This window comes from Poecile atricapillus, chromosome 6 (genome assembly GCF_030490865.1).
Source record: "Poecile atricapillus isolate bPoeAtr1 chromosome 6, bPoeAtr1.hap1, whole genome shotgun sequence".
Taxonomy (NCBI): Eukaryota; Metazoa; Chordata; class Aves; order Passeriformes; family Paridae; genus Poecile; species Poecile atricapillus.
The window spans coordinates 11,801,583-11,826,325 of NC_081254.1; the positions used below are offsets into that span (position 1 = coordinate 11,801,583).

Here is a 24,743-nt window from a genome sequence, read left to right on the forward strand (position 1 = left end):
TATAGGTTTCTAGAACTTATTAGAGTGAGCTTGTCAGGCTTCTCTCCCCCTCTAGGTGTATAACTTCAGACATCATAATATAGCTTGTTAATTAAATAGCCGGAAGACAGAATGAGATTCAGTGAATGTGACTGTAGTAGTTATAAGAATGAAGGAAAACTTATTTGCTTTCTGGAGTAAACAGAGCTGTGTATTCAATGGTCTAAATCAACAGCAGTTTCTGTATTCAGAGCTAGAAGGATGAAAATGAAGCTGTACTGGAGCTCAGCTAATTATGATGGCTGAGAATTTTGGAAGAAGGTGAAAACTCTATTCTCTTTCTCCTGTCAAGTTGGTTTGTCGTAGTGGTTACTGGACTCAGCAGTCAGAATTATGTACCCCTGCCATGCTCCGTATTGTCACATAATTAAAAAAATAAAATACCATGGATGTTGTGAGCCAAAGCTCAAAATCAGAAGGCTAATGCCTCATAAAATGAAGGATATCTAATGCTTGAAGTTGGGGAGTTCTTTCTTCCCTCTGCTCCTTTATTTCTTTTTATATTAAGGAAACCCTGACCAGTGTAAAATAAAACTTCAAACTGAAGACCAAAGTGAAGCTAAGCTTTTTGTTCATTCTGATTATAGAAGAATGAATAATTACACACTTTCTACAAATACCATCAGTGTTATTTCTTCAAGTAGGGGAAAAAATGTTCAAAGCAAGTCATAGAGTTATGATCTGTGGCATGACTTCCATGTTTCTGTGTAAAATTCAAAACTTGGTTATTGTAGCTGAAAGCATTCCCTAAGGGTTCTTAACTATGCAGCTATTTAAAGTGGATTTTTATTTCGGTTTTTAACATTGCCTGGGATTTGCAACATCCCATCTGTTTTCCCCCTCTGCATTCCTGATGGTTTTGTTTGTTAAGTTGTGTTTTCCTGATCCTTTTATTATTGATTAGAAATCTGCAGTTTGCCAGGCAACCTCTTTCTGAATTGTCTAGAATAAACTGTTCTTGACTTTAACAGTGCTGCTGATTAAAGGCTGTACCAATGGTCTAAATTACTCTTGCTCTAATATAACAAATGTAATTTTATGCTTCTGTTTTTTCTTTCAAAAAGGGTAAGCTAATTATTCTTCTCTCTCCTTCTCTCCTTTCTCCCCTGCCCCTTCCTCCCCCTCATTTCTTTTGTTGGTAGCCAATACCTCTGCTGAAACAAAAGATGAATCACTCCATCACAATGTCACAGGAACAGATCGCCAGTTTTCTGGCCAATGCTTTCTTCTGTACTTTTCCACGTCGCAATGCGAAGATGAAGTCTGAGTATTCCAGTTATCCAGACATTAACTTCAACAGGTATGGCATTCAGCAGTAAATGAACCTGATAACCCTGCCATGAAAATAGTATTGTCCTTTTGGGAAGAAACTCATTTGCTCCATGTTCCTTTCACTAAATTCACTAGTTTCCTTTTTAGTTGTTTTTTTTCCTATTACCTCTAAGGGAGAAGAAGACTGTGAATCTATGTAAGAAAGGATATTGCGCACAGGAATATATTATTAATTTTCCAAGTTTTGTCCATGAGCATGCACAGACACCCTCTTGCTCTGGCATAATTAGATTGATGCAATTCCCTGCCTTCTCATAAGCCAATTGTCTGCAAATGGTATATTTTAGTTGTGCTTCAAGTGTTCTGTGTGTATTTAAATTAAAGGTTGGTGTTTCCCCAGCCACGTTTCTGTTGTCTCCTGTGTTATCAGTGGTGATCTGCACATTAAGTCAGATCGATAAGACTTCGTTCTTCAGCATCCTTGCCATTATTTTAAGGCAGTTGTAGAGCTGCATGTTAAAATTAACCGTTTCTTTTTGCTGCAAGTTAGCCTAAGAAGGCCACAATAAGAATTTACTTAAAGATTCTCCTATGTCTAAGCAAACATTTATTCTTTTAATCTTAGTGCTAATTTACAGATTTGAAAATCTGTTTAGAAATTTGATTAGAAATTTTTCTTCACATCTTTTTTATAATTTATATGCTTAGTTCAATTTTAAATGAGAAAAGTAGCTGGAGACATTTTCTGCTGCAGAATATTATGGTTCACATGGACTTGTAGATTAGAAATATGAGTCCATTGTTTTTTGGCACTTCCATACAAGTGTAGATCAACGATAAGTTTATTAGGCTGAAGCTTGGATCGATTATTGATCTAGAGTTTTTCTTATTCCTCACTGTTAGCAGATGTAGTGTATGTGCTCTGACAGCTGAGATTAAATATAAAAACAGTGTTGCCTGTGAGCCAGCACAGTTGTGTGTGTGTATTATGAGAGCTGTATTAGATTAGGGCTTCCCAGAATAAATTGTCAGGCATGCCAATGTACTAATGATGGTTTTGGTGGCTGCTGCCTTTAAGGGCTATCACAGGTTTGTCCATACTGTGTATTTCAGAGGAGAGACCAGGGTCACTGTCTTGGTGGTTATCCCAAGAGTGCAGTGGGTTACGGAAGAGAAGTGTGGGTGGACATTATTATGGCACACAATTTAATGTATTTTTCTACCAGTAGTTCCCAAGAACAAAGAAATGAAAAGTACCATAGCATTAAAAAATACTGATGTTCAGAGCATTGAAAGAAGAGAGTGAAAGGTCTGGAAGGAGTTCTGTTTGACTGCACACTTCCAGCTGTATTTTGTGGTATTTTAAAGGACTTTAAGCTACTGTTTTTTGTTGTAATTTAAGCATTTTATAAACCAAGAAGTTAAATTTTGCGTGTTGGATAATTTCTTATCAACTACAGAATAAAATACTGTTAAATAGCTGGAGTAAATTCATATACTCCTCTATGAACATTGCAGAGTAATGTGAGGTGATAGTATTACAGTGGTTGACTCTACTTGTGGTTGACTCAGGGCAATAATATTGCAAACTACTACTAAATAAAAAACCTTGGCAAATTATTAGGCAAATATTTTCCTGCTGTGGACTCAAAGAATGACCAGTATAAAGTATTAAGCATTCAGAATTTTCTGCTCTGCTCCAGTGCTGCATTGTTTTCTGATGTGGCTGCCTGGTGCTATCATAGTAAGGTCCCACAATGTTGTTTAGAAGGGGAATAGAGCAGACAACCTTCAGGCTTTCCTTTTGCATTATGAATGAGGCAATACTCAGCTTCAAGTCATATAGGCTAGAAAGCCATTTTTATTTGTGCAGGAACAACAATGTTGTTGCCAAATTGGAGAAAAGAGGGAAGGTAATGTCCTCTTGTTATTGAAGATTAAAAGTGGCTCTTCCTTGGTGTTTGCCAATTTATGCATTTATTAGATAAGTACAATTTCCTTTTCCATTCCTTTTTTTTGCTTAACCATTTGTTGCACCAAATCCACACTCCTACACCCCCTGTATTTTGAATTTGATAATAAGCAGATTAGTGAAGTAAAATACAAGGTGTGGCAGGCAGTGGATAAAATCTGAAACTGTGTCAGTGAGAGTGGGACTGGTAGGATAAAAGCAAAAGGAAGAGTTGTGCAGAGAGTACTACAAGACTGTGTAGTTTTCTGCTACTGTATATAACCTGACTTAGTTAAAATTTAAAATGAGGGTGGAGAAGGAGGATAGATAGTATCTTATGTCTTTTCTTCTTCCCCTCAAGCCTGTATTTTCCTGCCCTGCAAAGTCTTTAGTAGCAAGGACAGAGTAAGCTATCATGTTTTCAGCTATTGTTTCAGACTTGTAAAGATGACAGGATTTGGTTCACTGCAGTGTGTTTTCAGCTTTTTGGGAAGCTGGATGTACTCAAAAGGCAGTAGGCAATGACTGAAGTTAAAATATTTGTGACTTTTTTCCTGGGATATAAAAATGTTTTGATGTAAAGGCTTTGGAGGCTGCTGCTCTGCTCTGTCTGCTTAGAGATGGGCAAAACAGATTGTTTGCACACCAACCTTTTGTCCCCACAGTATTATGGTCTGTAGCTTTTTTCAGACTTAGTTCTTTCCTCAGCATAATTTATTTGCTACATGACTGTGAATGAATGACTCTGTTCTAAAGGTATCAAAAATAATCTGCTGTTGTTCCCTAACAAAGCCAAATTACTGAGTGCACAGATGCTAGCATTTGAGGGTTTTTTCTTCAGCAAAGGGTAGTGTTCCTTGATTCTTTTATCCATGTCCTGTCTACATTCATACAAAAGGCTCCCATTCCTCCCCTCAAATCTCTGAGACTGAAAAACTAAAATTTGCCACATCTAAGTTAGAAACACAACTGTGTAAATTTTCTTGTGTTTTTGGTTTTACACAGTAGTCTTTTATCAGGTCATTTTATGCAGACTTTAACATTAGTACCTTTTTATACACTATAAAATAATTATAGTTTTTACATTTAAATGCTTATATGTTCCTTCTTTCCTCCCAGTCTTGTCCCTGCTTTAGGCTTTTATGTGCTATTAGCTATCATATTGTAAGTTCTAACCCTACTCCCCCCAAGGTAGAAATCTGTTTGACAAAACAAGACAGTCACTGCAAGATGCTTCAAAATTTAAGACTCGTAGATACATAAATGCAGCTGATTGGGAGGAAGGCTGTTGTGTATCTTAGTATTAACTTAGATCATCAATGCTTTACCTCTCCTCTCCTGCTGTTAGTCTTGCCAAATGAGAGGCGAATCAATGTGGCCATTCCTCTTTTGACACTGAAGCACTTGGTTTAATGGTGTGTTGTGACACTGACTGTCAATTTTGTTTCCTTATCTTGCTACAGACTGAAAGTCACCTGTGTATCATTAAATACTCAGTAATTTAATTGAATTCCTCCCTTTTTTGCTCGGCAGGGATGGGACTATTATGAGTCTTAAGTCATTAATAACATAATTAATTTCAAATATAGTTGATAAAAAGGAATTCATAGTTTAAGAGCTTTAATATTTATGAATTTGAGTAGATAGAATGGCATCCATTCAGTAGCCAGACATTAGATCATACTAAATGGCATAAAATATTGCTTCTTTTCAAAATATCAAGCTAAATTTAGAGTGTTTAATTTTTCTTTTTAAAAAGCAGTGCTATAATATCGATGAACACAATAGATTGTGCAGCTTTATTCCAAAATAACCCATCACAAAAGAAATAAATTATTGAATTTGCCATTTTATTTATTTTATTGATGTATTTTTCCTGGAAGTTGCATTCTGGTTGAATGTAAAGCCTGAATTACATTGACTCTACATTTATGATGTTGGTTACAGAGTTTAAAGTAGTTGATTGTGGTGATGGTTGTAATTACACTATAGACATGATAGAATTTGTTAATTTAGGAAACTGTCTAGTTTGGTTATATGTGAAAGCAAAATGTGAGGAAAAATGTCTGCAGTATTGAATCAATTCTGGAAAGGACATGGATTTGTCAAGGACCTGCTTTGCTTCTGCTGTGTCTTTGACCTGCTATAGATCTGTTTTAGCTTGTGTCCAGTTAGAAGAACTCTTCCATTTTCCATGTTCAAAAACTCTGTAGTTAAACTGGAGATGTGATAGCTCTCATCAAAGCCACTGGGGTGGAATTCAGAACTGAAGGCAGTAAGTCTAACAACATGAGCCTGGTAGATCTTCTGGCACATATATTAGTGCATGCTCTGGTCTGAAACCACCAGTATTCCACTGGGACTGAATTTCTTCATCTTTATCAAACAAACCTTTAAAGTAATTTCAAGTGATTGGAAATGAGGAGAAAAACACACTAGTTAAGATATATTTCTTTTATGGAATATATAATATATGAAAGGAAATGGGAAACTGTATGGTACATTTATGCAGGAGAATTGAAATCTAATTTACAAGTAATGCAATTATCTCTCCATAAACAACATCAATTTCACAACACTAATGAATATGCTCTGGGGAATAAATTATCTAATGACTTTGAGAGAATTTGGTTTGGACTGAGATCTATTGCTCCTCTGATAAGTAGTTCTAGATTTTCTGAGTTAAAGGACAGTGATCCTACAAAACTTGTTCTGTCATGCCTACTTTGGGCACGTGAACTGATTAGGCTTGGATAGATTACTTTAAGTCAAGTATAATTTTCTGTAGAAAATTTTAAATCAACATTTGTGTTTGGTAAATGTGGAAACATTCTTTAAATAGACAACTTCAAAAGGACACTAAGAATCTGGCATAATTACTGCAGTGATTAAAACTGTACTGAATCTGAATAGTTTTTAGCTTAGTAAATATAATAATGTAGAACAGAACTTAGCTGTACAATGCTATTGGTTGTCCTTTATTTTAGATCCCCATGATAAAGCATTTTACCCCACTATTCTCTGGTGTTGAGTACTCGCAGTTACCATCTTACCATTTCATCAAGATCAGATATCAGCCTGATGTGTTTTAAGACTCATAAATCACCAAAACCTTTTGTTAAAACAGATTTATAATGCACCAAGTTACTTGCCACAATAAACAGAACTACAAAATGAAAAGCACAGAGAGGAGAGATGTGAGTATATGGGAGTGTCTGAGACAAAAGATAGTTTTTTTTCATCTGGATTCCCCAACAAAATTGCATTGCTCCATTTTTTTGTTTACATCTTAAAAGTCAGTATTTAATCTAGAGATGAAATTATAATTCAACATAAGGTTGTTGAATAGTGCAGTGTTCTTAAATAACTTCTCAGATGACGACAGCTTCTACCTATGACACATCACAGTAAATAAGAAATTGCCCATGAGATTGAAATATTGAATGTTTTGTTTTTCTCCTGCTTGATATGTCGGAAATTAGAAAACTCTAAAATGATGTCCTTTATAAGCCAAGAGAAGGAAGGCAGTTTTAATACAGAAGGACAGAATTCATGTTGAGTGGAAGAGGCACACACCAGGCACAGAAAAGCAGAACCGAGGTTGCTGTACATGACTTGTTTGAGGTTGTGCTCTGTTTTTCTATCAGGAAGTGCAAGATGTGGACAGTGGCATTTCCTTTTGTTTTGTCAGAGGGATGGTCAATTTGCCTGCTTTGCATCTCTCTGGAAGGAATTTCTCATTTGGATTGTTCTGCTTTTGATTTCCATTAAGTCCAAATTTCAGAAAGCAAAGTTGTAATATAATGAAAAATGAAATTTTTCTTCTAATTATCACTTAAAATATTTTCAGGATATTGCAGGACTTTCTAGTAAGGGTTTATTTTTTATATTGGATATAAGAATGCCCCATTTTAAATTTCCTGAAGTTTCCTCATCTTGCATTATCTAATTGATGTTTAAATATTTATATTTAAAGCTGTCTAGGGCAGTGGTCTCCAAACTTTTTTGATCACACATACCTATCAGTAAAACATTTTTGATCATGTGTTCGTATTTATTTACTTAGAAATTATATATATGTGATACTTTACTAATATATTGCATTATAAAAGAAGCAAAACATTTATAAAAGATAAGGATGAAATAACCACTATTTCAAAATGTTTTGGTTTTTTTTTAAATGAATAAACAAAAATATATTCCTTCTGCAGTTTAGTGGATTGTCTTGCACACCCTGTGGGGTACTTTGGAGACCAGAGAGGGTCTGGGGTATTGCTGTTCGCAAAATATAGTTAGTTTGTTTCTCTTGGGAAGGAAAGCATAAATTATAGCAATGAAACACTTGTTGCAGCTCCAGTCTTCATGAAAAATCCTTGACTGGTCCTATCTCCTATCTTTTTCACTGAAGTGAAGATTTAGAGATTTAAAACTCCATTTTAAAACATAGATATATGTTTCTATATGGGGGAACCTCACCCAATAAATAGTCAACAAAACAGCATTCTCAGAAAATGCTGAAGGCAAAGGATATGGATAATTATTGTAATTCCAGTTACTCCTATGCGATAAACAGGTTTGCTTTCATATATTTAGAGAATGAAATTGTTGTCTGTCCCATGCAGTTGTGTGATAAGCACACATAATTATAGACACATTCCAAATCTTACATGGTGGCCTCCTCTCTCTCTGTGTACATTAATGCACACAGCTTTGCTTGACCTTTGATACACTAATATCTATAGGCAGTCTGTAAATGTGGATGTGACTAAGATTGCCTTGAGCACAATGGAATAAAAAATGTGAAATCATACTGAGAGAGAGTCCTTTTGAAACTGTTTTGATAAGCTGTGCTTAGTATTGGAAGTCAAAGCTCAAAAAATACTTCATTAGAAATATGATACTGGTTTTGAAAAAAGAGAGTTTTATATTTTTTTTATTTCTAGAACTTCACTTTTTTATTCCGAGAGGTTGGGAATTGCAGGAGAAAGATGGAAGAGATGCTTATGTGCTCCCCAGTGCAACTAATGCAGTCCTAAATGATGAGGTTATTGGACCATTCAACACTATATTAGTTTTTCCTTTAGGGTGCTGTGTATCAGCCTGAAATTTCAGTGGTTCCCACTGAGGATGCTCAGCAACTGAGGATGCTCAGCCACTTAACCAAAATACCCCTCAGTCATATGGAGGGCAATGTAAGTTTGATAATAACATACTTAAGCATATTATTTCTACCCCTACATGTGTATGTACATCAGGTAAGCATAGGCTTGAAATGCAGCAAGATAGAAAAAGCAAGATATTTGGTTTATTCTCATTTCCAAGTGTTTTGTCATCCAATACCTTAGATTAAAACTGTTTAGTGATTAGCTGTCTTCTTGAAGTGGAAGGAAATATCTATCCAATATTTTCATTTCTGCATTAACTTTCCATCCTTCCCCCGTTCAGTCCCTTTACTGGGTGAAATTAATCTATCCATATGACTTCGGTTTAAGTCCTTCTTTGACTTTTATTAATAGGAGAAGATCAGGTTTTAGTAAGATGTTTTGTACTTGTTCAGATGTTCCATTATCTTTAGTGAGATGATACTAAAATATAAGAAACAACACAAGTCCAGTAGTAAAGACAGTTTTTAGTGCCTGTGGGGTAGTGGAGGAAACAGTATGCATGGTTAATTGTAGGGATCACAAGTACAAAACTGTGTATCCACACTTCTGCAAAGAGTGGCCATGGAATGCCATGGATTTATGAATGGGAGCTATTCTTTGAAGCATGATCCATACTGCAAATTTTTGCAAATTGTTACAGTGCATACACCTTTCTGGGTCTTACAATAGGTTCCAACTTCAATGTAAAGACATGATTATTCTCTTTGAAAAGAAACATTCAAAGGAAGCCCAGCCTGGGTATGGAAATATCATTATGAGGTTATTGAACTGGGAGATTAAATCACATGACTGTAATGGCTCCTGCTGGAGCCAGTTCTTAGAGTAACCGTCAGGGGAGCAATTTAACTCCTTGGAAATTAAATTTTACAGGTAAATACTGTATTTTAATTTTGTCTTAATTAGAAACAATGTATTTGGGAGCTGTTTACTTAAGCTGGTTCAAATTCTCCCCAGTAAACTCCATGCAAGCCAACGTCACGTTTGTGAAGCTCTTTATGTTCTTAAATATTTTTTCTCCTGTGTTATTTTCAATGCACCCTTTGAAGTTCCTTGCAAGTTTGAAGTCCACTTGCCTCAGCACTAGAAGGAGTTGGGAGTGGTTCTTTGGAGCTTTTGGCTCCAGCTTTAGAAGGTGGAAATGTTGGTTGCAAACATGACAATTTTGAGTTGACAGTCAAGACTGCAAAAGCCAGAATATTGATTGCACTTTTTAAATGCTTCTTTTTCCACCCCAAATTTTTTTAGGAAAATGCTCATGCAAAAATATGTGTGTGTCTTTGTAATAATTGCTGAAATGGTATGAACTGTTGCATTGTAACTTTACTGTGTGTTTACTGACAGTTGTTTTACATTTTCCCAATATTTGTTCTAACTATTTTTAGTATTTTATTTCTCATGTATTGGATTTCTCTTCTGAACAATTAAATGTCTGAATATTTGCTAGGAAAGATATTTCGTTTAGCCACTTTGACTTTAACAATCTACAATGTCATAAACACAAAGTTCACACATCTACTTTTTTATGTTTTAAAATCTCTGGCCTTGAATACTTAAATGTATCTCTATGGAAGTCTCCTGTTTGATTAACACTGCTACTCCCCTGGCTTGGCTGGAGAGCCAGAGATGAATTTGGTGATGAGTCCTGGAGGTTTTCTCAGTTCCTGTAGCTGATAAATTGAAGTTATTGCATGGCAGTGAGAACATCCTGTACAAAGCTGACATATGCAGTTGCCAGTAAGATTTCAATTACTTCACCTGAAAGTGGACTTGCAGTGCTTTGCATGTGATTTACAGTGCACTTTGTTTGGATGAGTTCTTTAATTGAAATTGATGGGTTTTGGCCCTAGGTGGTTCTGTCAGGAAATTATGTGGTTTCTACTTAGATTTTTGGGTGGATTTTTAGTTGGATGTGTGTCTCAGCACTTGAAGAATAATTTTATGTAATATCTTAGTGATGCCTTCATATAGCTTTATTCTTTAAAATATTTACTTCAAAAACAAAATTTTCATAATTTTGCCTCATTGATTATTTCAGAAATAAGGTTCAAGCTTAAAAGGTTTATAACTTTGCTGTGTGATGTCCTCATTTAAATTAATGGGATAGGACCAGATCATTTTTGAATCCTGTAAATATCACTTGCTTTTCCTGTTGCATTTACAAATATGACTGGTTTTAGCTTGATCTGACTTACCTCAGGCATAGTTCTGCACCTTTCCTGCCCAGCCTGCTGTTTATACTGAATCACATATTGCCTTTGTTACATGAAGAACTCTCTCCTGAGAGTTTGCAACGTAAGCAAGATGTCACTTTCATGTGAAGAGGCAGAAAATTAGTGAAGACATGATCAGGCTGACAGATAAATTAACCAGTTTAAAGGCTTCATACTAAATGAGACTTCTAGATCAGAGGCTGGGAATAATGTAGGCAGCACCTGTGCACATTAACTCCTTTTATAAACTCCTTTTTACCTGTGCAAGCTTAAGGCCTTGGTAGAACTTGCATATAGGCCCATTTTAGAATATACTGTAAAAGTCTTGAGTTTACCTTCCTAAAACCCCAATTCACTGCTCAAAGAATAAAGTGCTAATAAAATTAACCTCTGGGACTTAATATAGATTTCAGGTGCAATTGATCTCTTCAGTCTGTATACATCATAAGGATTTTTAAATGCTGAAAAAAATCTAGTTCACTTCCTTGCTGAATCTAGTTCAGTTCACCTCTCAGCATTCTGGTTTAAAGGCAGATTGTCATTCCACTACACAGAAACAACTGAATAATGTTGTGTCATTGCTTTACTTAGACTGTTTATTGGGGAGGAATCTTATATCCTCAGGGCTTTCAGTGGATCAGACATCTTTTAGTAAACTTCCTATTCAAAGGGTATTATTTCTGAAGTCACTGCTGTTCTTCCTTCCAGATAAATTCCATTATGTGTTGCCAATAACAATGCCTTGTCACTCTGCTGAAAGTCAAATGAAGTAATGCGTGTTCAAGTTGCTGGAAGATAGATGATGCAGTAAAAGTATTTCAGCTAACCTTAAAAGAATACATTCACTTAGTGACTAAAAATAGGATCCTTCCTTTTAATGCTTAGGCTTTTTATAAATGACTGTTAAAATGTCTATAACAGCCCAGTGGATGGAGCCATTTCTGTTGGGGGAAGGTTCTTTCCGTTGGAAATGCTGCTGGTGCAGTGCAGCTCTTGAAAGCAACAAGGTTGCATTAATTCTTCTGACCAACTTCCTGAGCTGGAAGGAGGGTGATATTTGCATATTGGAGTCCTCAACATATATGTTTTCACCCCTTGGTCACATAATGGCCTGTTAAATGTTTCAATTTGTTGCGAATAAAACGAGAAGCTTTCCAAAATGTTTATACTGAAATTACATTTCTTGGTATTAGGAAATTGGTGCAAGTGAGAGAAGCATTTACTTGGCATCTTCATCAGAAATATAGCAAGTCAGAAAACTCATTAGTCCTAAAATCATGAATTACAGAGGGGCTGTCTAGAGTGTTCTTTCAACAGTACAGTACTTAAATGCAAGGCTAATGAAATGTGTGCATAATAATTACAAAAAATCAAATTGCAATTAGTAAGTAGCATTAATTGCTCTGCACTATATCCCTGAAATCTAATCATTTGCTTTTATTTCCTGTTTTTCAGGTTGTTTGAAGGGAGGTCACCAAGAAAGCCTGAGAAACTTAAGACCCTTTTCTGCTATTTTAGAAGAGTCACAGAAAAAAGTATATCCTTTATTCTTTTTTTTGAACTGCAAAGCAGATAGATGAAAAACTTAATCCCATTAAATTTAGAAATGGCTACGCAGGCATGATAAAAACATTTAACAAAAGACAGCTTGCAAAGTACACTGATGTTCATACTAATGATACTTTTTACCATATTTATGATGCTTGCAAGCAAATTATTTGCCTAAAGTGTATTTTATTTTTTCTGATAAATATATATAAATATATATGTATGAATATATGGGGTGAGTGTAATACAGAGGTATATTTTTAGCCCCTTGTAGATATACATATAAAAATGTGTATGAATATCATTGTATAGATGTGTAGATATAAATATATATATATATATATATAATGCTAGTAATATATGCAACCACTTGCCTCACCACATCAAAGTGAGGATGTAGAGGGAACTTGGCACCATTAACGCCATGAAAATAACAAGCTGAAAGATTTCGAGTCAAGCTTCACTTTTCCTGCAGAATGCATATTTAGTCTTTTGACTATAATGCTTGTCATTCTGAAGGATTTTCCCCTACTTGTGTTGGTATTTCAGGTTTTTTCCCTTTTATGGTTCCAAAGCAAAGCTGTTTTTAAGTTTGCCCAGTTCAAATAAAACAAATGATAGCAAGACATGGGATATCTCCTGCTCTTGGAGAATTTAGTGCATAGTCAGATCTTCTGTTATTACCAGAGATTTGAACATTTGCATAAGCTTTCAAAAACAGATTTATTTTTGTGATAACTACCATATATACATATATACTACTATATATTGCATTTTTGGGAGAAAGAGATTTTACTGTAGTAGCATACATCAGATGTGCAGCAATACCCATACAAAAGTATTTTTTTAAGAACTTTTTCTTTATATATCAGCATTTTACTATTAACTTCATACTTTCTCAGAAGGGTTTGTTTTAAAAGAAAGACTATTAAATATATAATTTAAACTATTAAATATAAAAGCCCCTTACTTGGTTCAGACCATCTTCATCAAAATAAATGCAGCTATATCCAATTTCAGCTGTCAGACTTTAAGCAGTATCAGTAGAACTAAATCTCTGAGGTAAAAAGTAACTTGTGATCTATGTGTGGGACTGAGAAGAGATACAGTGTACCAGCTTTTTCTAATACTTGAGTAATAATGTTTTTGTGCAAACCTAATCCTAAATTTAGGCAGCTGTTCCTGAGCCCCTGAGCATGTGAAATCTGATGGGAACATGCTTTATGAAGCTACCATATTAGATTTCATAACATTATAACTTTAAATAATATTTAATGATATTCTTGAATGCTCTTTTATTGAATTAAAAATTCCTATCATAACTTTAAAATATCCCATTTCTTATTCTTTTTTTTTTTTTTTTGTCCCAGGAATTAGTAAGGCTGAAGTAGCTTAGCTCTATAAATTACAATAATAATTGTGTGACTCTTTATATTGTTAATAATAATTGTGTTCTCTGTAAAAGGACACAGTGGAAACTGAAGAATTTGTGCTCAAAAGGTGAATGCTTGATTTGTAGAATACCACAACTGATACCAGAATTCCCTTGTGAAAGAGCACTTGATTACTGTGCTTGAAAGTTACGTATTTTTCTTCAGAGAAAGTAACCCTTTTTTAACCTAAATTTTAAAGCAAAGTGTAGGACCCGTTAAGGCTTTTTTAGAAAGATGCATTTGCGCTTTACATAGTGTTCTCAGTGTTTTCACAAATCACAGTAGACTTTCTGTAGCAGAGAAATAAGTCTTAATTGAAGTTTTTATTAAGATTATATCACCTAATAAAAGGTTGATATTTTCTTTCTGTTGCAAAACTGAACTTTTTTGAGTGAAATAAGGAGAAAAGATGATACTGCATCCTTCATGCAATGAGCAACAGCTCCTCTTTTTCCCTCGAGGGCGGGAGTCTTTTCTTAGTTGGAATACAGTGAATTTCACTTGCATCCTGGCAGGGTTAAAAACTGCTTAAATTGGAATCTGCTAACACTGCTTGCTTATTGACATAGTTAGACTTTCTTAGAAATACGAGCTGCTGCTTCCTCCTTCCATAGATTGAATACTCTCTAGATTGTCTGTTCACACTGAGCAGTTGATTTTAAAGGTTTACAATCTTTTTTTCTCTAAAGCAGCACATTTTACTTCAAACACTGGGTCTTTCTAGTAGTATTTAATGTTGTTAAAGTGAAAATCACGTAAGAAATAGTTTTTCTTAGATCTGGAAAAACTAAAATACTTAAAATACAAAGTGGGAAGAGAAGTAATATTTTGGTCTTCATGTTACTTGTCTTCATTTAGAGCATGGGCTGTAAGGGGAAAAATCAGAACTCTTGAAGAAAGTTAAGCTCTTGGTATCTACCAAGAGTGATGTTTGTAGTTTTCAAAGCTTGCCAGTTAAGATAATCTAAGGGCTAAGCTCCCACACTCAATATTTTTTCCTTTGGGGTTGCTTTGCCTGTAGAACCTACAGGATTGGTGACGTTTACAAGGCAGTGTCTGCAGGAGTTTCCAGACTGGGAGAGGTAAGTCAAATACCCTTTCAATGCAAGACATTTCTTAAGTCTTCAATAACTGAATGTCATTCATTTGGAATTGATTCAGGTCTAGAAGTACTACAGAAAACAATCTTTGCTATGAACTGTTGCAGAAAGAAATACAGAGGGCAATGGGTGAATTGCCACAAGTAGTTTGTGTCCAGAGTTTTCCCATATGTTTGTCTGTAAAGCAAGCAAGTTGTTGTTGAAGTTTTAAAACAGCAGCATATCCTTGGTGGCATTGCTTGAGTGGGGGGAAAAAAGAGAGGGGTGGCTTGATTTAAGAAATGACAGGAAATATAATGATGTATGGATGATGACCAGGATGTGCACAAACATTGCAGCTTCATTGCTGTGGAGCAAGAAAAACTTCAGTTTTGGGGTTTTATGGTAAAAGGTGAAGAAACTGAACAAATGACTGTCAGACTTTCCCACCTTGTTTCTGCAAGGCAAACGTGTTTTCTTTAATCTGTCAGGGTTTTCGTTGGTTTTTTTTTATTTTAAACCACCTTATGTTTAAGGTGTGTAAGCAGTTTGGGTTAGAGTGAATTTTGTTTTAAAATTAATGTGTTTTTGTGGGGTTTCTGAAATGATCCTTTCTGTACAATATTTTTCCTCAATGGTAGATCTCAGAAAAAACTATCTAGATTGCATGTCACCTATGAAGGCACCATTGAAAGCAATGGACAAGGTATGCTACAGGTAAGTGCATGTAACAGTTTGTGTGGCTTTCATGTTTTTGTCATAATTTCATGGTCTGCCAGCTTAACAGAGTTACTTGTTTATCTTCAATTAACTTAAATGACAAGTTGTTATGCAGCATAAAAAAACCCCATCCAAATTAATTCCATGGGCAATCTTAGTACTGTCAGTGTTTCCCAGCTCATCGAGGTAGCATGTGTACCTGTTACAGAAAGGGCTGACAGAAAATCACAAGTCCTGGACAGCTTCAGGTCTTCTGGTTCAAGCCAGGATCAAAGATTGACAAGACAAAAGATTCAGGCTGTAATCCTGATGACTTGTCAGGAGTTTCAGTTTATTTTAAAAATATTATTCTTGTGCCCCAGACAGTGACCAGGTCAGTGCTCCAGGAGACTTTCTTGCTGCTGCCAGCACCACTGTTTCAGTCTGGGAGGCAGTCAGCAAAAGAAATTCATAAGGAGGATGTCCTGTCCATATCTATGGGAAAGAACATGTTTGAGTTTTCAAATTAGTTGTTTGCTTTATGCTTTTTTTTTTTTTTTTTTTTTTTTTTAAATGGGTATGCCTTCTAGAATTCTTTTACAAAAAATAAAGTAAAAATTAGAACTTTTTTAGCCAGGGACAAAGTAATGCATTGGAGGAGGAGAAAGGAAATGAGGAGAACTTTTTTCTGCAATGATTTTTACTCAGACTTTAAAATGTCTCATAAATTTATGAAACTTGAGCACTCATATGTGTGCTGAAAATATGAAGAACTCAGCAACTGCTCGATAATGACCATTTTTCTAGTGTTGCACTCTGTGTAAGGGAGTATTGCCTAGGATGTGATAGTTTTCCCCTTGGCTATTTCAAGTATTATCAAACAAAAGGTCTCTGCTCGGATGAAGAGCTGCCACTCCAGCAGGGAGCAGGATGACCAAGGCAGGACCGTGCAGGAGTCCACAGTGACCCCAGCCTTGGGCAGGGACGGTGACAATCACTGTTTCTGCTGACTGGCTGTGGCCATCAGACAAAGGCAAGGTGGTGAGTCAGGGCAGCAAGGACAGTGAGAGATGTCTGGTCAGCACGTGGGCATCAGCAGAACAAAGGGCTGGACCTGAGCCCACATGTGATGTGTCTCAGGTGAGGTCCAGGACAGGGCGGGTGTTTGTGCGGGACAAGGTCGGGGACGCAGAGGAGGCTGCTCAGCACAGTTCCAGTGCTTTGGGGCCCTGGCATGCTGCACATCTGAGTGGTTTTCATATAACTTTTTATCATAGTCAAGTTTAGCAAATCCTAAACAACTGAAACGTGTTGGTATTTCCAGGATAGACTAAAGGAACACATGCTGCTGTAGTGGCTGGCTCTTGGTGAGCTTTGGACTCTGCCTCCTGGGTCAGTTTGTAATCTACACAGGTGTTCATGTTATCCCAGCAACTTCTGTCCCCCTCCTGTACCTATGCTGTCATCAACTACCTAAGTAAAAACTAGTAAGAAGCTAATAGCATTCAAAAGATGAAATAACTTTTAAAATTATAAATTTATAAGGGTAGTTAATGTGAGTGAATAGTAATTACTTTATTGACTAAACAGACTCCTTTTAAAACTGTTGTCTGTATGAAAATGTAATTGGCAAAATATGTACCATTGCAGCAAAAAATAGTCTAGAGCTTCTCTATTTCAAGCAGAAATCTTTAGAGTCAAAATGATTTGCCTTGTTCAAATGCATTTCATGGACAATTGGTAAGATATTGTCAGTACATTTCACGAGGAATTCGTTAGAGGGTTTTTTTGGTATAGAGCTGTTACAGTGACAGTGCTAATCTAAAGATACTTCAGTGTAGATAGTTGGGGCAGAATGCTTTCCAAAGGACAAACTAATGATTTTTCAATGTCCCTGAAAAGAATGCTGTTTTCATCTTTCACATTTACTGAAATGTGTTTTATTCTGAAATATATGCCTCTTCAAGGGAAACCCACACATTTGGAGCATTTGAGATGCAAAATTTCTTTTGCTGTGTAATGTCTCATTTGTCATAAATTTTCTGAGAAGTTGAAGGGAAAAAAAGAGGCATGATCATGTTAATCAGTCTCTCTGCTTGTAGTTTTAAGTGATAGCAGCAGATGTCAACAAAATAATTGGAATCTGTACAGGATTTTATTTAATTTGGTAATGAAAGGATTTTTTTTTTTTTTTTTTGCTTATCCTATCATAATCCTCCTGAATGTATTTTTGGTAGGTTGATTTTGCAAACCGTTTTGTTGGAGGTGGTGTGACTGGGGCAGGACTAGTACAAGAAGAAATTCGGTTTTTAATCAATCCAGAACTGATTGTATCAAGGCTCATCACTGAAGTCTTGGATCACAATGAATGTCTTATCATCACAGGTTAGTCTTTGCAGAAAATGTTTCACATCGAATTCTGGTTTTATATATACAAAATACATTTCAAGTTGAAGTTTAGTATGGTTAAATGCTGTAAGGATTGAAAAAAGGAAAAAAAAGTTGACACTCATTTGACAATGAGCCTCCTGCTTCATCCCACCTAACACCACAAGGGACACTGTTCCATAGTTGATTTGTGAAAGGAGAAAAGAGAAGTGACAGCAAGCAGAAGAACTTACTTTATCCTCTGTAAATGTGTTTGAGGAATTTGTGTCTTTAGCTAAAGAATGCTGATGGGCAATGTAGGTAACACCCACAATTTCCAGCTATTAGCTGATATTGCTTCTCTTATATTCAATGATGTGGGGTTTTTTTTCCTCTCCTGAATTCGTAACATTTGATGTCATCAGCGCAATTGAACACTCTTAGGAAGAGGAGCTACCTTCTGATTACCTAAAAGGGGAGGAGGTGGAAGGGTAGAAAATCTGCATCCATTAGAAAAGGGTAGAAAGCTAGGAACTGTCTCTGGTCTTGTTAGTTCCACATTTGTGTTACTTGTAAGTTAATTATGGGTTCCTAATTACATCAAAAACAACCTGCTTCTTCAGTGTGTTGCTGAGGGGTTGTGTGTGGAGACCTCCTGTCTGTCCAGAGCTTAGCTGAAAGGGTTTTTTCTTTTGCTTCCCACTCTGTCATAGAACTCGGATTCTTTTATTATCCATTGGATTAAAACAGCATGAAAAACCAAATGTCACTGCTAAGAACTGGAGCAGCCAAGGTCGTGCTGCACGTCTCAGTTCTATACATGAATGAGCATTTTTCATGACTGAAGAAATAAAATGATATTATAATACTACTTTATTTGCACTAAAGAGCAACTATAAAAAAAATATATATGATCAGAGAGATCATCTGGGTAAATAGTATAATAGACTATGTTTATATTTTTCAATCTGCTGTAGCAGAAATGTTTGGTTTAGTTACCTGAGCTGTCTCAAAAGTCAAGAGTTTCTGTAGGTATTAGAACACATTTCGTGGAAAAATCCATCAATAGCAATTCTTTCTCTTACATGCATACCCAGTAGGAATTTGAGCTTGAATCTTGCAGGTCTTATTTTGTCCTGAGTTATTGATCGTACTGGGCAGAGCACCTTTTGCTTCCAGTCTTATGCTTGGTAATCTTTTTAAGACGGTGTTTTATATTGTTTTTCCACTCTGCCAGAATTAATACCTTTTCTGTGAAAAGTTTTTGATAAATTGCCTTTTGTGATTACATTTTCAAAAAATTAATCAGAAAAAGGGTTCTTGGCCATCAGAGACTTCTATTCCATGTTTTTATATGATACTATATTAACATATTTTAAGCACTGTCCTCTGGGAGAGACTTTTTTGGGAAGGGTAAAAACAGAGCACAGCTTTCAATCTGGGTAATAACTGATTAGGAGGAACACTAAATTAGTGTTTTGAAATACCTTCTTCCATTTCCCTGCAAACAAAAATGGTGATTTGGCATGGACAAGTAAAGGTGGGAATGTTTTTTCACTGCAGCAATATTTTGTCTTTCTTGATATTGTATCTTTCAGTGTTTTGCAATTAGTATTTGGGATATGGAGTTCTTCTCTAATGGAAATATCCATTCCATCATTTTTATTTAATCCTTGGAGCTTTTCCACCTTGTTTCTTAGCCAAGTCTCCTCTGTGTCACGATCCTCTTGATAAATTACGTTCTTTGTGATGCATCTTGAGTCGGCAGCCTAATGGATATAACTGTGTAGCTTAAATTTGCAGAGGAGCCCAAGAAATTGGGAGATAAATTAAATTTGTTGTGATTTCACAGTATCTGGTTAGGATCACTGCTGTAATGACTATGAAACTGGTCATGCAAACAGTCAAGTTATTCAACACAGACATTTACCTACAGAAATATCAGCAGCAACACCAGAGATTCCCACAGCTGCATTTCTGGTAGAGCTGTGAATAAGTGTGAGTGGTTTTCATTCAGATTTTTTTCTTTCTTTCTTTTTTTCCCCCCTGTTTGAGCTCACACATCCTCAGGCAGTGTTAAGAGTAGATGAAGCTGTGTTCCTTGTTTGCTTTAAAAAAAGATCTACCAATGGCCAGTCAGGATCTTGTTTGCTTTAAAAAAAGATCTACCAGGCCACTACATTTTAGCAGGGCAGTTTTGGGGTCTTCTGACCACATTAGCCAGGCAGCAAAAGAGATGAGATGAGATAATTGGTTTGGCTGAAAATATATTCAGAGAGGAAAATTGGTTTTCAGCTGGACTTAGCAGGCTGATTATGCCAGTGTTGGGAGAGCCAAAGACTAATGGTGGTACAAGATAAGGATTGGAAGAACTGATTGAAAGGGAAAGAAGCACCTTCCTCTCCCTTATGGCACTAAAAGTGCCTTTATGTCAGTGACTACAAAACTAAACTCTTGCAATTTTCACATCTACTTTTTATTTAGTGCTAGTGGTCCTGCTTTTTCAGGAGTATAATTTCTAGCTTTTTAGAAATACTAGAGGAACACTATAGCGGAATTTTTCCCAATCTCTGGAAACGTTATAAGGCTGTACAGGTCATATGCAAATGTAAAGCTAGACTATGGAGTCTGAGAAAGGTATATTTATTTTTAGTAATAATTGCAAACCTGTCTAAATTGGTGAGGTCCCATAAACACCAACACTTGACAGTTTTGCTTTTTGTCTGATGCTGTAACTTTTACAAGTCTCACAGAGGATGGATTTTTGAATGGTACTTGTACATATGTTCTTTTGATTTTAGGTAGGCTTTTCTAGGTTTTGTAGATTGTTTTTCAGTTCTGGCGGAACTTTATTTGTGGTTCGCCTTTTCTCACCTCTATATTTTCTTTAGTAGGAAGAAAGATTAACCAGAAACACTAATGTATGCAGCTTATACCATGCTGCTTCTGTTCTCCCAGTAACAGAAGTTTGTATTCCAGTAGTTCAGAGGCAGAAGTGTTGCTGGTTGAATAATCATTTTTGTCTGACAAATTTCCAGAGCTTCACTTATGAAAACTCATTGATTTTCATTAACTTCAGGTTTCTGGGACATGACTTTAGAGTCTGTGTGATTTCCTTGAGTTTCTCCAGTATTGATTTTTTTTTTTATAGATATATGTATGTATTTACTTGTTTGTTTGTTTCTTGGTGCTTTTGTCGTCAGGCACTACACTTCCATAAAAATTAATGAAAACAATGAACCTTGAAAAAGCCAGCCTAATACTTTATCATTTAATCTATCCTTGATCTATATCTTGATGACCTAGAGTTCTCTTTCACCATCTTAGACACCAAAGGAAATGCTTCCTTTTTCAAGCTGGAAGTTTTGCTAGGTTGTCCCCTAAAAAGAGTTCTCAAAAGAGTCACATACTTTCCTTATCTGACTTTTCTTGCTCTGTGCTCAACAATTTTACCAAGCATATCAAGAGAACTAAATTTTACTTATGTCAGGAAAAGTCTTAGTGAAGGCTGATAGCCTGCAATTCAATTAGAAGACTGATTTCTGAATATGGAAGCCGCTTGTGCTTGTCCTTTGTTCAAGAGCATGGATGTGTGTGAGTACACAGGCAGATCTTCTTATCCACATTTTTCAGGTGATTTATCAGGAAGTGAACTCAGTGAGGAATCTCGTGCTATCCCACTCATTTTGCATAGCAACTTTTCAAAATAGCCTTGAGTGAGATTTGTGTGCCTTCAGAATTATGAATCTTCTAGACTAAATAAATAATGAGTGGGTAACAGGGTAGATGAGTTAAATGAACATTGATAAGTCTTGTCAGTTAAAATCAGTTTAGGTAAATGGGGAAAATATCTTGACATATATGCATCATCGTAGACAGTTTTTAACAGCTTGTTTCCTATGCTTGAGACTACTGGAGGTAAACATTCAAATTTCCTTGTCAGTGAGGTTTAAAGTTAATAGTTTTATGTTTTTGATTGTTCAACTTCAATTGCATTTTTATTTAGGGATTGGAAAACTTAGATTAAATTTCAATATTTGTCTTCTCAGGGTATTGCTGATTGTGCAATAGTTAGGCAGTATTCTTGTCTTAGTAATCAGATGCTTTACACTGTCAGCTTGCATTTCTTTAAAACCTGTTTTTCCCCATTCTATTTAAAGGCACAGCTGGTGGCACAAACTAAGAGGTTGCTTAACAGTTCTCTTCTTACTATTTATAATTGTGCCAAGCTATACCTGCATGAACCTCCAAACAAGTCAGCTCAGCTGGTCAGAGCACAGTGCCAATAACGCCAGTGTTGTGAGTTCACTGAAGAGTTGGACTTGATGATCCTTGGGGGTCCCTTCCAACCCAGACTGTTCTGTGATTTCTTCTGAAACTCAGCTGTTGTGAGCTCAGAACAGGGGGAAAAGGTGTGATTTTGTGGCATTACTTCAGGGGTATTTCTCTGAAGTATTTGTGCAATGCCCAGGTTTTAAGGCAAGGTCCTGAAGCTCTATAAAATGAGGTGAAAGGCAGCCTTTTAGAAAGGTTGTGATCTTTGTTCTCAGTTGCACTCTTTCTTTGTCTTGGGATAAACCTTTGAAAAGGAGTTGGTATAGCAGAGCACAGTAAGTAAAATTACTTTTTTTAGTGGCCTTAAGGAGGTGCTTTCTGACAGCCTTTATTACCTGCCAAGACACCCTGTTGGACCTTTTCAAGAGCAGCCAAGTACGTTCCAGACTGTGGTTTTTTGGGTCTTCGTGCTTTTACAGAGGTAGCTTGTTGGTGCTGACCACTTCTCGTTATATACTGGGCAGCATACATAGATCTGCACTTGTAATGTTCTGTGGTGGGTGCTGCTCATCACCTGTGGAAAGGTGATTTACAAGGAAATCTTGTATTCGTGGTGCAAACACAAATTCTGTTTCCCATTCCTTCTGAGAGCTGTGTGTTCATTTGGAGAAGCAGCGATTCCTATTAAAGATTTGCCAAGTGAAAAAAATATGTACATATTTTATATGTAATCTGGAAAATCATTTGTTTCAGGTACTGAGCAGTACAGTGAGTACACAGGCTATGCAGAGACTTACCGCTGGGCAAGGAGCCATGAAGATAAGACCCCTAGGTAAAGTTCCACCTAAGCATTTTAAGTGAGGGAAGAAATAAATGTTAGAAATTTGAAAACTTAGTACTTTTAAGTATTCCCTAACATTTGCTTGATGTTTCTCTCTTCAGTAGAACCAACAAGCTAAGAAAGTTTATATCATGTTGGTAATGCCATAGTAATGCTAATAAGTGGTACGTGCCCTTATGTCAGTTCTTAGACCAATATCTTTTACAGTTTAGACATACAAGTATTTAATGCACATTTTTGTTAAGATACTGACTGAACAATGGTTTGCAATGTCACAAGAAGTTTGACAGCAATACCTCAGATGCCACAGTGCTGCTGATGTGTTGGAAAATAAGAATCAATACCATGAATCTGAGTAGAAAGCTCTGAGCTCTTGAATTTATTTCTCCAGCAATGTCATTAGAGTGTATACACAAAATTACTCATTTGGTATAGAAACATACACAGTGTACTCTCATTTAAATGTTGGAGGAAGACAGAGAAACATTGACCTTGCAGTGTTCTTACATACTTGATAAATAGTGCTGTGTAATTAGATTTGTTTCACTTTCATGCCCAAAGTCTGGCCAGAGTTATTTCTAAATTTATGGGGAGGCATGTCTCATTTCTGATTCTGCTTTCGTTCCTAACCCACAAAGAAAAAGTATTCCATTGTCTGTTATCAGTTCAACTTTTCAGCTTCTTTTCAGCAGAGAAGAAGAGCAGAGAAGCTCTGAAGGGAATTGCTCATTTTGAATCGGGGTTATATGGCTGATATTAAACAACTAATGTCATCTGCTTTTCTCCCCCCTCCAATTTTAGGGATGAATGGCAACGACGCTACACTGAAATTGTTGCTATAGATGCATTTCACTTCAGACGTTTCCTTGATCAGTTTGGTCCCGAGAAAATTAGAAGAGAGCTCAACAAGGCCAGTAACTTCTTACAACAACCTGCAGTCTAATGTTTATAGAGTCTTTTCAAATATTTTTATGTTTTTGTCTTCTTCTAAGGTAGTTCTTACTTAGTTGTGTCTCATGACAGGGTTTTGCTGTCCAATATTAAAGCAAAAGATTGTCAAATATATTTCTTGTCCTTTGATATGCTATTCAAAGGTGTATTTTATATAAATTTCAAAAATATAAATGAAACTTGGATATACATTTTGTTAACTCTTCTCTGTCCTGCTTCCAAATGGTGGGCTGCAAGTTGAGGTTGCTCATCATGGAGAAGAGAAGGCTTCAGGGAGACCTAATTTTATCCATTCGGTACCTAAAGGGGCTTTAAAAAACAAAGGAGAGGGACTTTTAATATGGGCAGATAGTGACAGTACAAAGAGCACTGGTTTTAACTGACAGAGGAAAGGTTTAAATTAGGTATTAGGAAGAAATTCCTTACTGTGAGGGTGGTGAGGCACTGGAACAGGTTGCCAAGGGAAGCTGTGGATGCCCCATCCCTGGTAGTGTTCAGTCCCAGGTTAGATGGGGCCCTGAACAACCTGAGCTAGTGAATTGCATCCCAGCTCATGGCAGGCAGTTTGGAATGAGGTACTCTTTAAGGTCCCTTTCACCTCAAGCTATTCTATAATTCTAAATTATAAGTTCTTTCTGTATGATTTGTGCTGTTGAATCCTACTCAGCTGTGCAGTCAAGGTGGAAAAGGAGGTGCCTCATGTTTTAACATGGGGCAGTTCATAAATATGGTGCCACTTGCTTTTCTTCCACTTTTCTTCTTTGCTCTTGAGATATTGACATATTGCCTGGGAGTTTCCTTTTTTCTATGTTGATGTCTTGAGATCAGATCTGTTGCAATCCTCTCTCTAGATGCACTACAACACAGATCCAGCTGTTCATAAATCCTCTTTATTTTTACGATAACTGTAAGG

The 24,743-nt window shown here is 36.2% G+C and overlaps 1 protein-coding gene across 3 annotated transcripts in view; it reads left to right on the top strand.

Annotated features, from left to right (window-relative positions):
* PARG (poly(ADP-ribose) glycohydrolase) overlaps positions 1-24,743 on the top strand; it is a 61,803-nt gene that overhangs the window by 27,365 nt on the left and 9,695 nt on the right. For 2 of the 3 annotated variants that reach the window (XM_058841216.1, XM_058841217.1), the window contains exons 9-15: positions 1,182-1,339; positions 12,093-12,172; positions 14,640-14,700; positions 15,339-15,414; positions 17,634-17,781; positions 22,792-22,870; positions 23,681-23,789. In XM_058841216.1, the coding sequence (XP_058697199.1) occupies positions 1,182-1,339; positions 12,093-12,172; positions 14,640-14,700; positions 15,339-15,414; positions 17,634-17,781; positions 22,792-22,870; positions 23,681-23,789 (711 nt within the window). The remainder of the gene's footprint in view (positions 1-1,181; positions 1,340-12,092; positions 12,173-14,639; positions 14,701-15,338; positions 15,415-17,633; positions 17,782-22,791; positions 22,871-23,680; positions 23,790-24,743) is intronic. The other variant, XM_058841218.1, reaches the window with a different exon arrangement.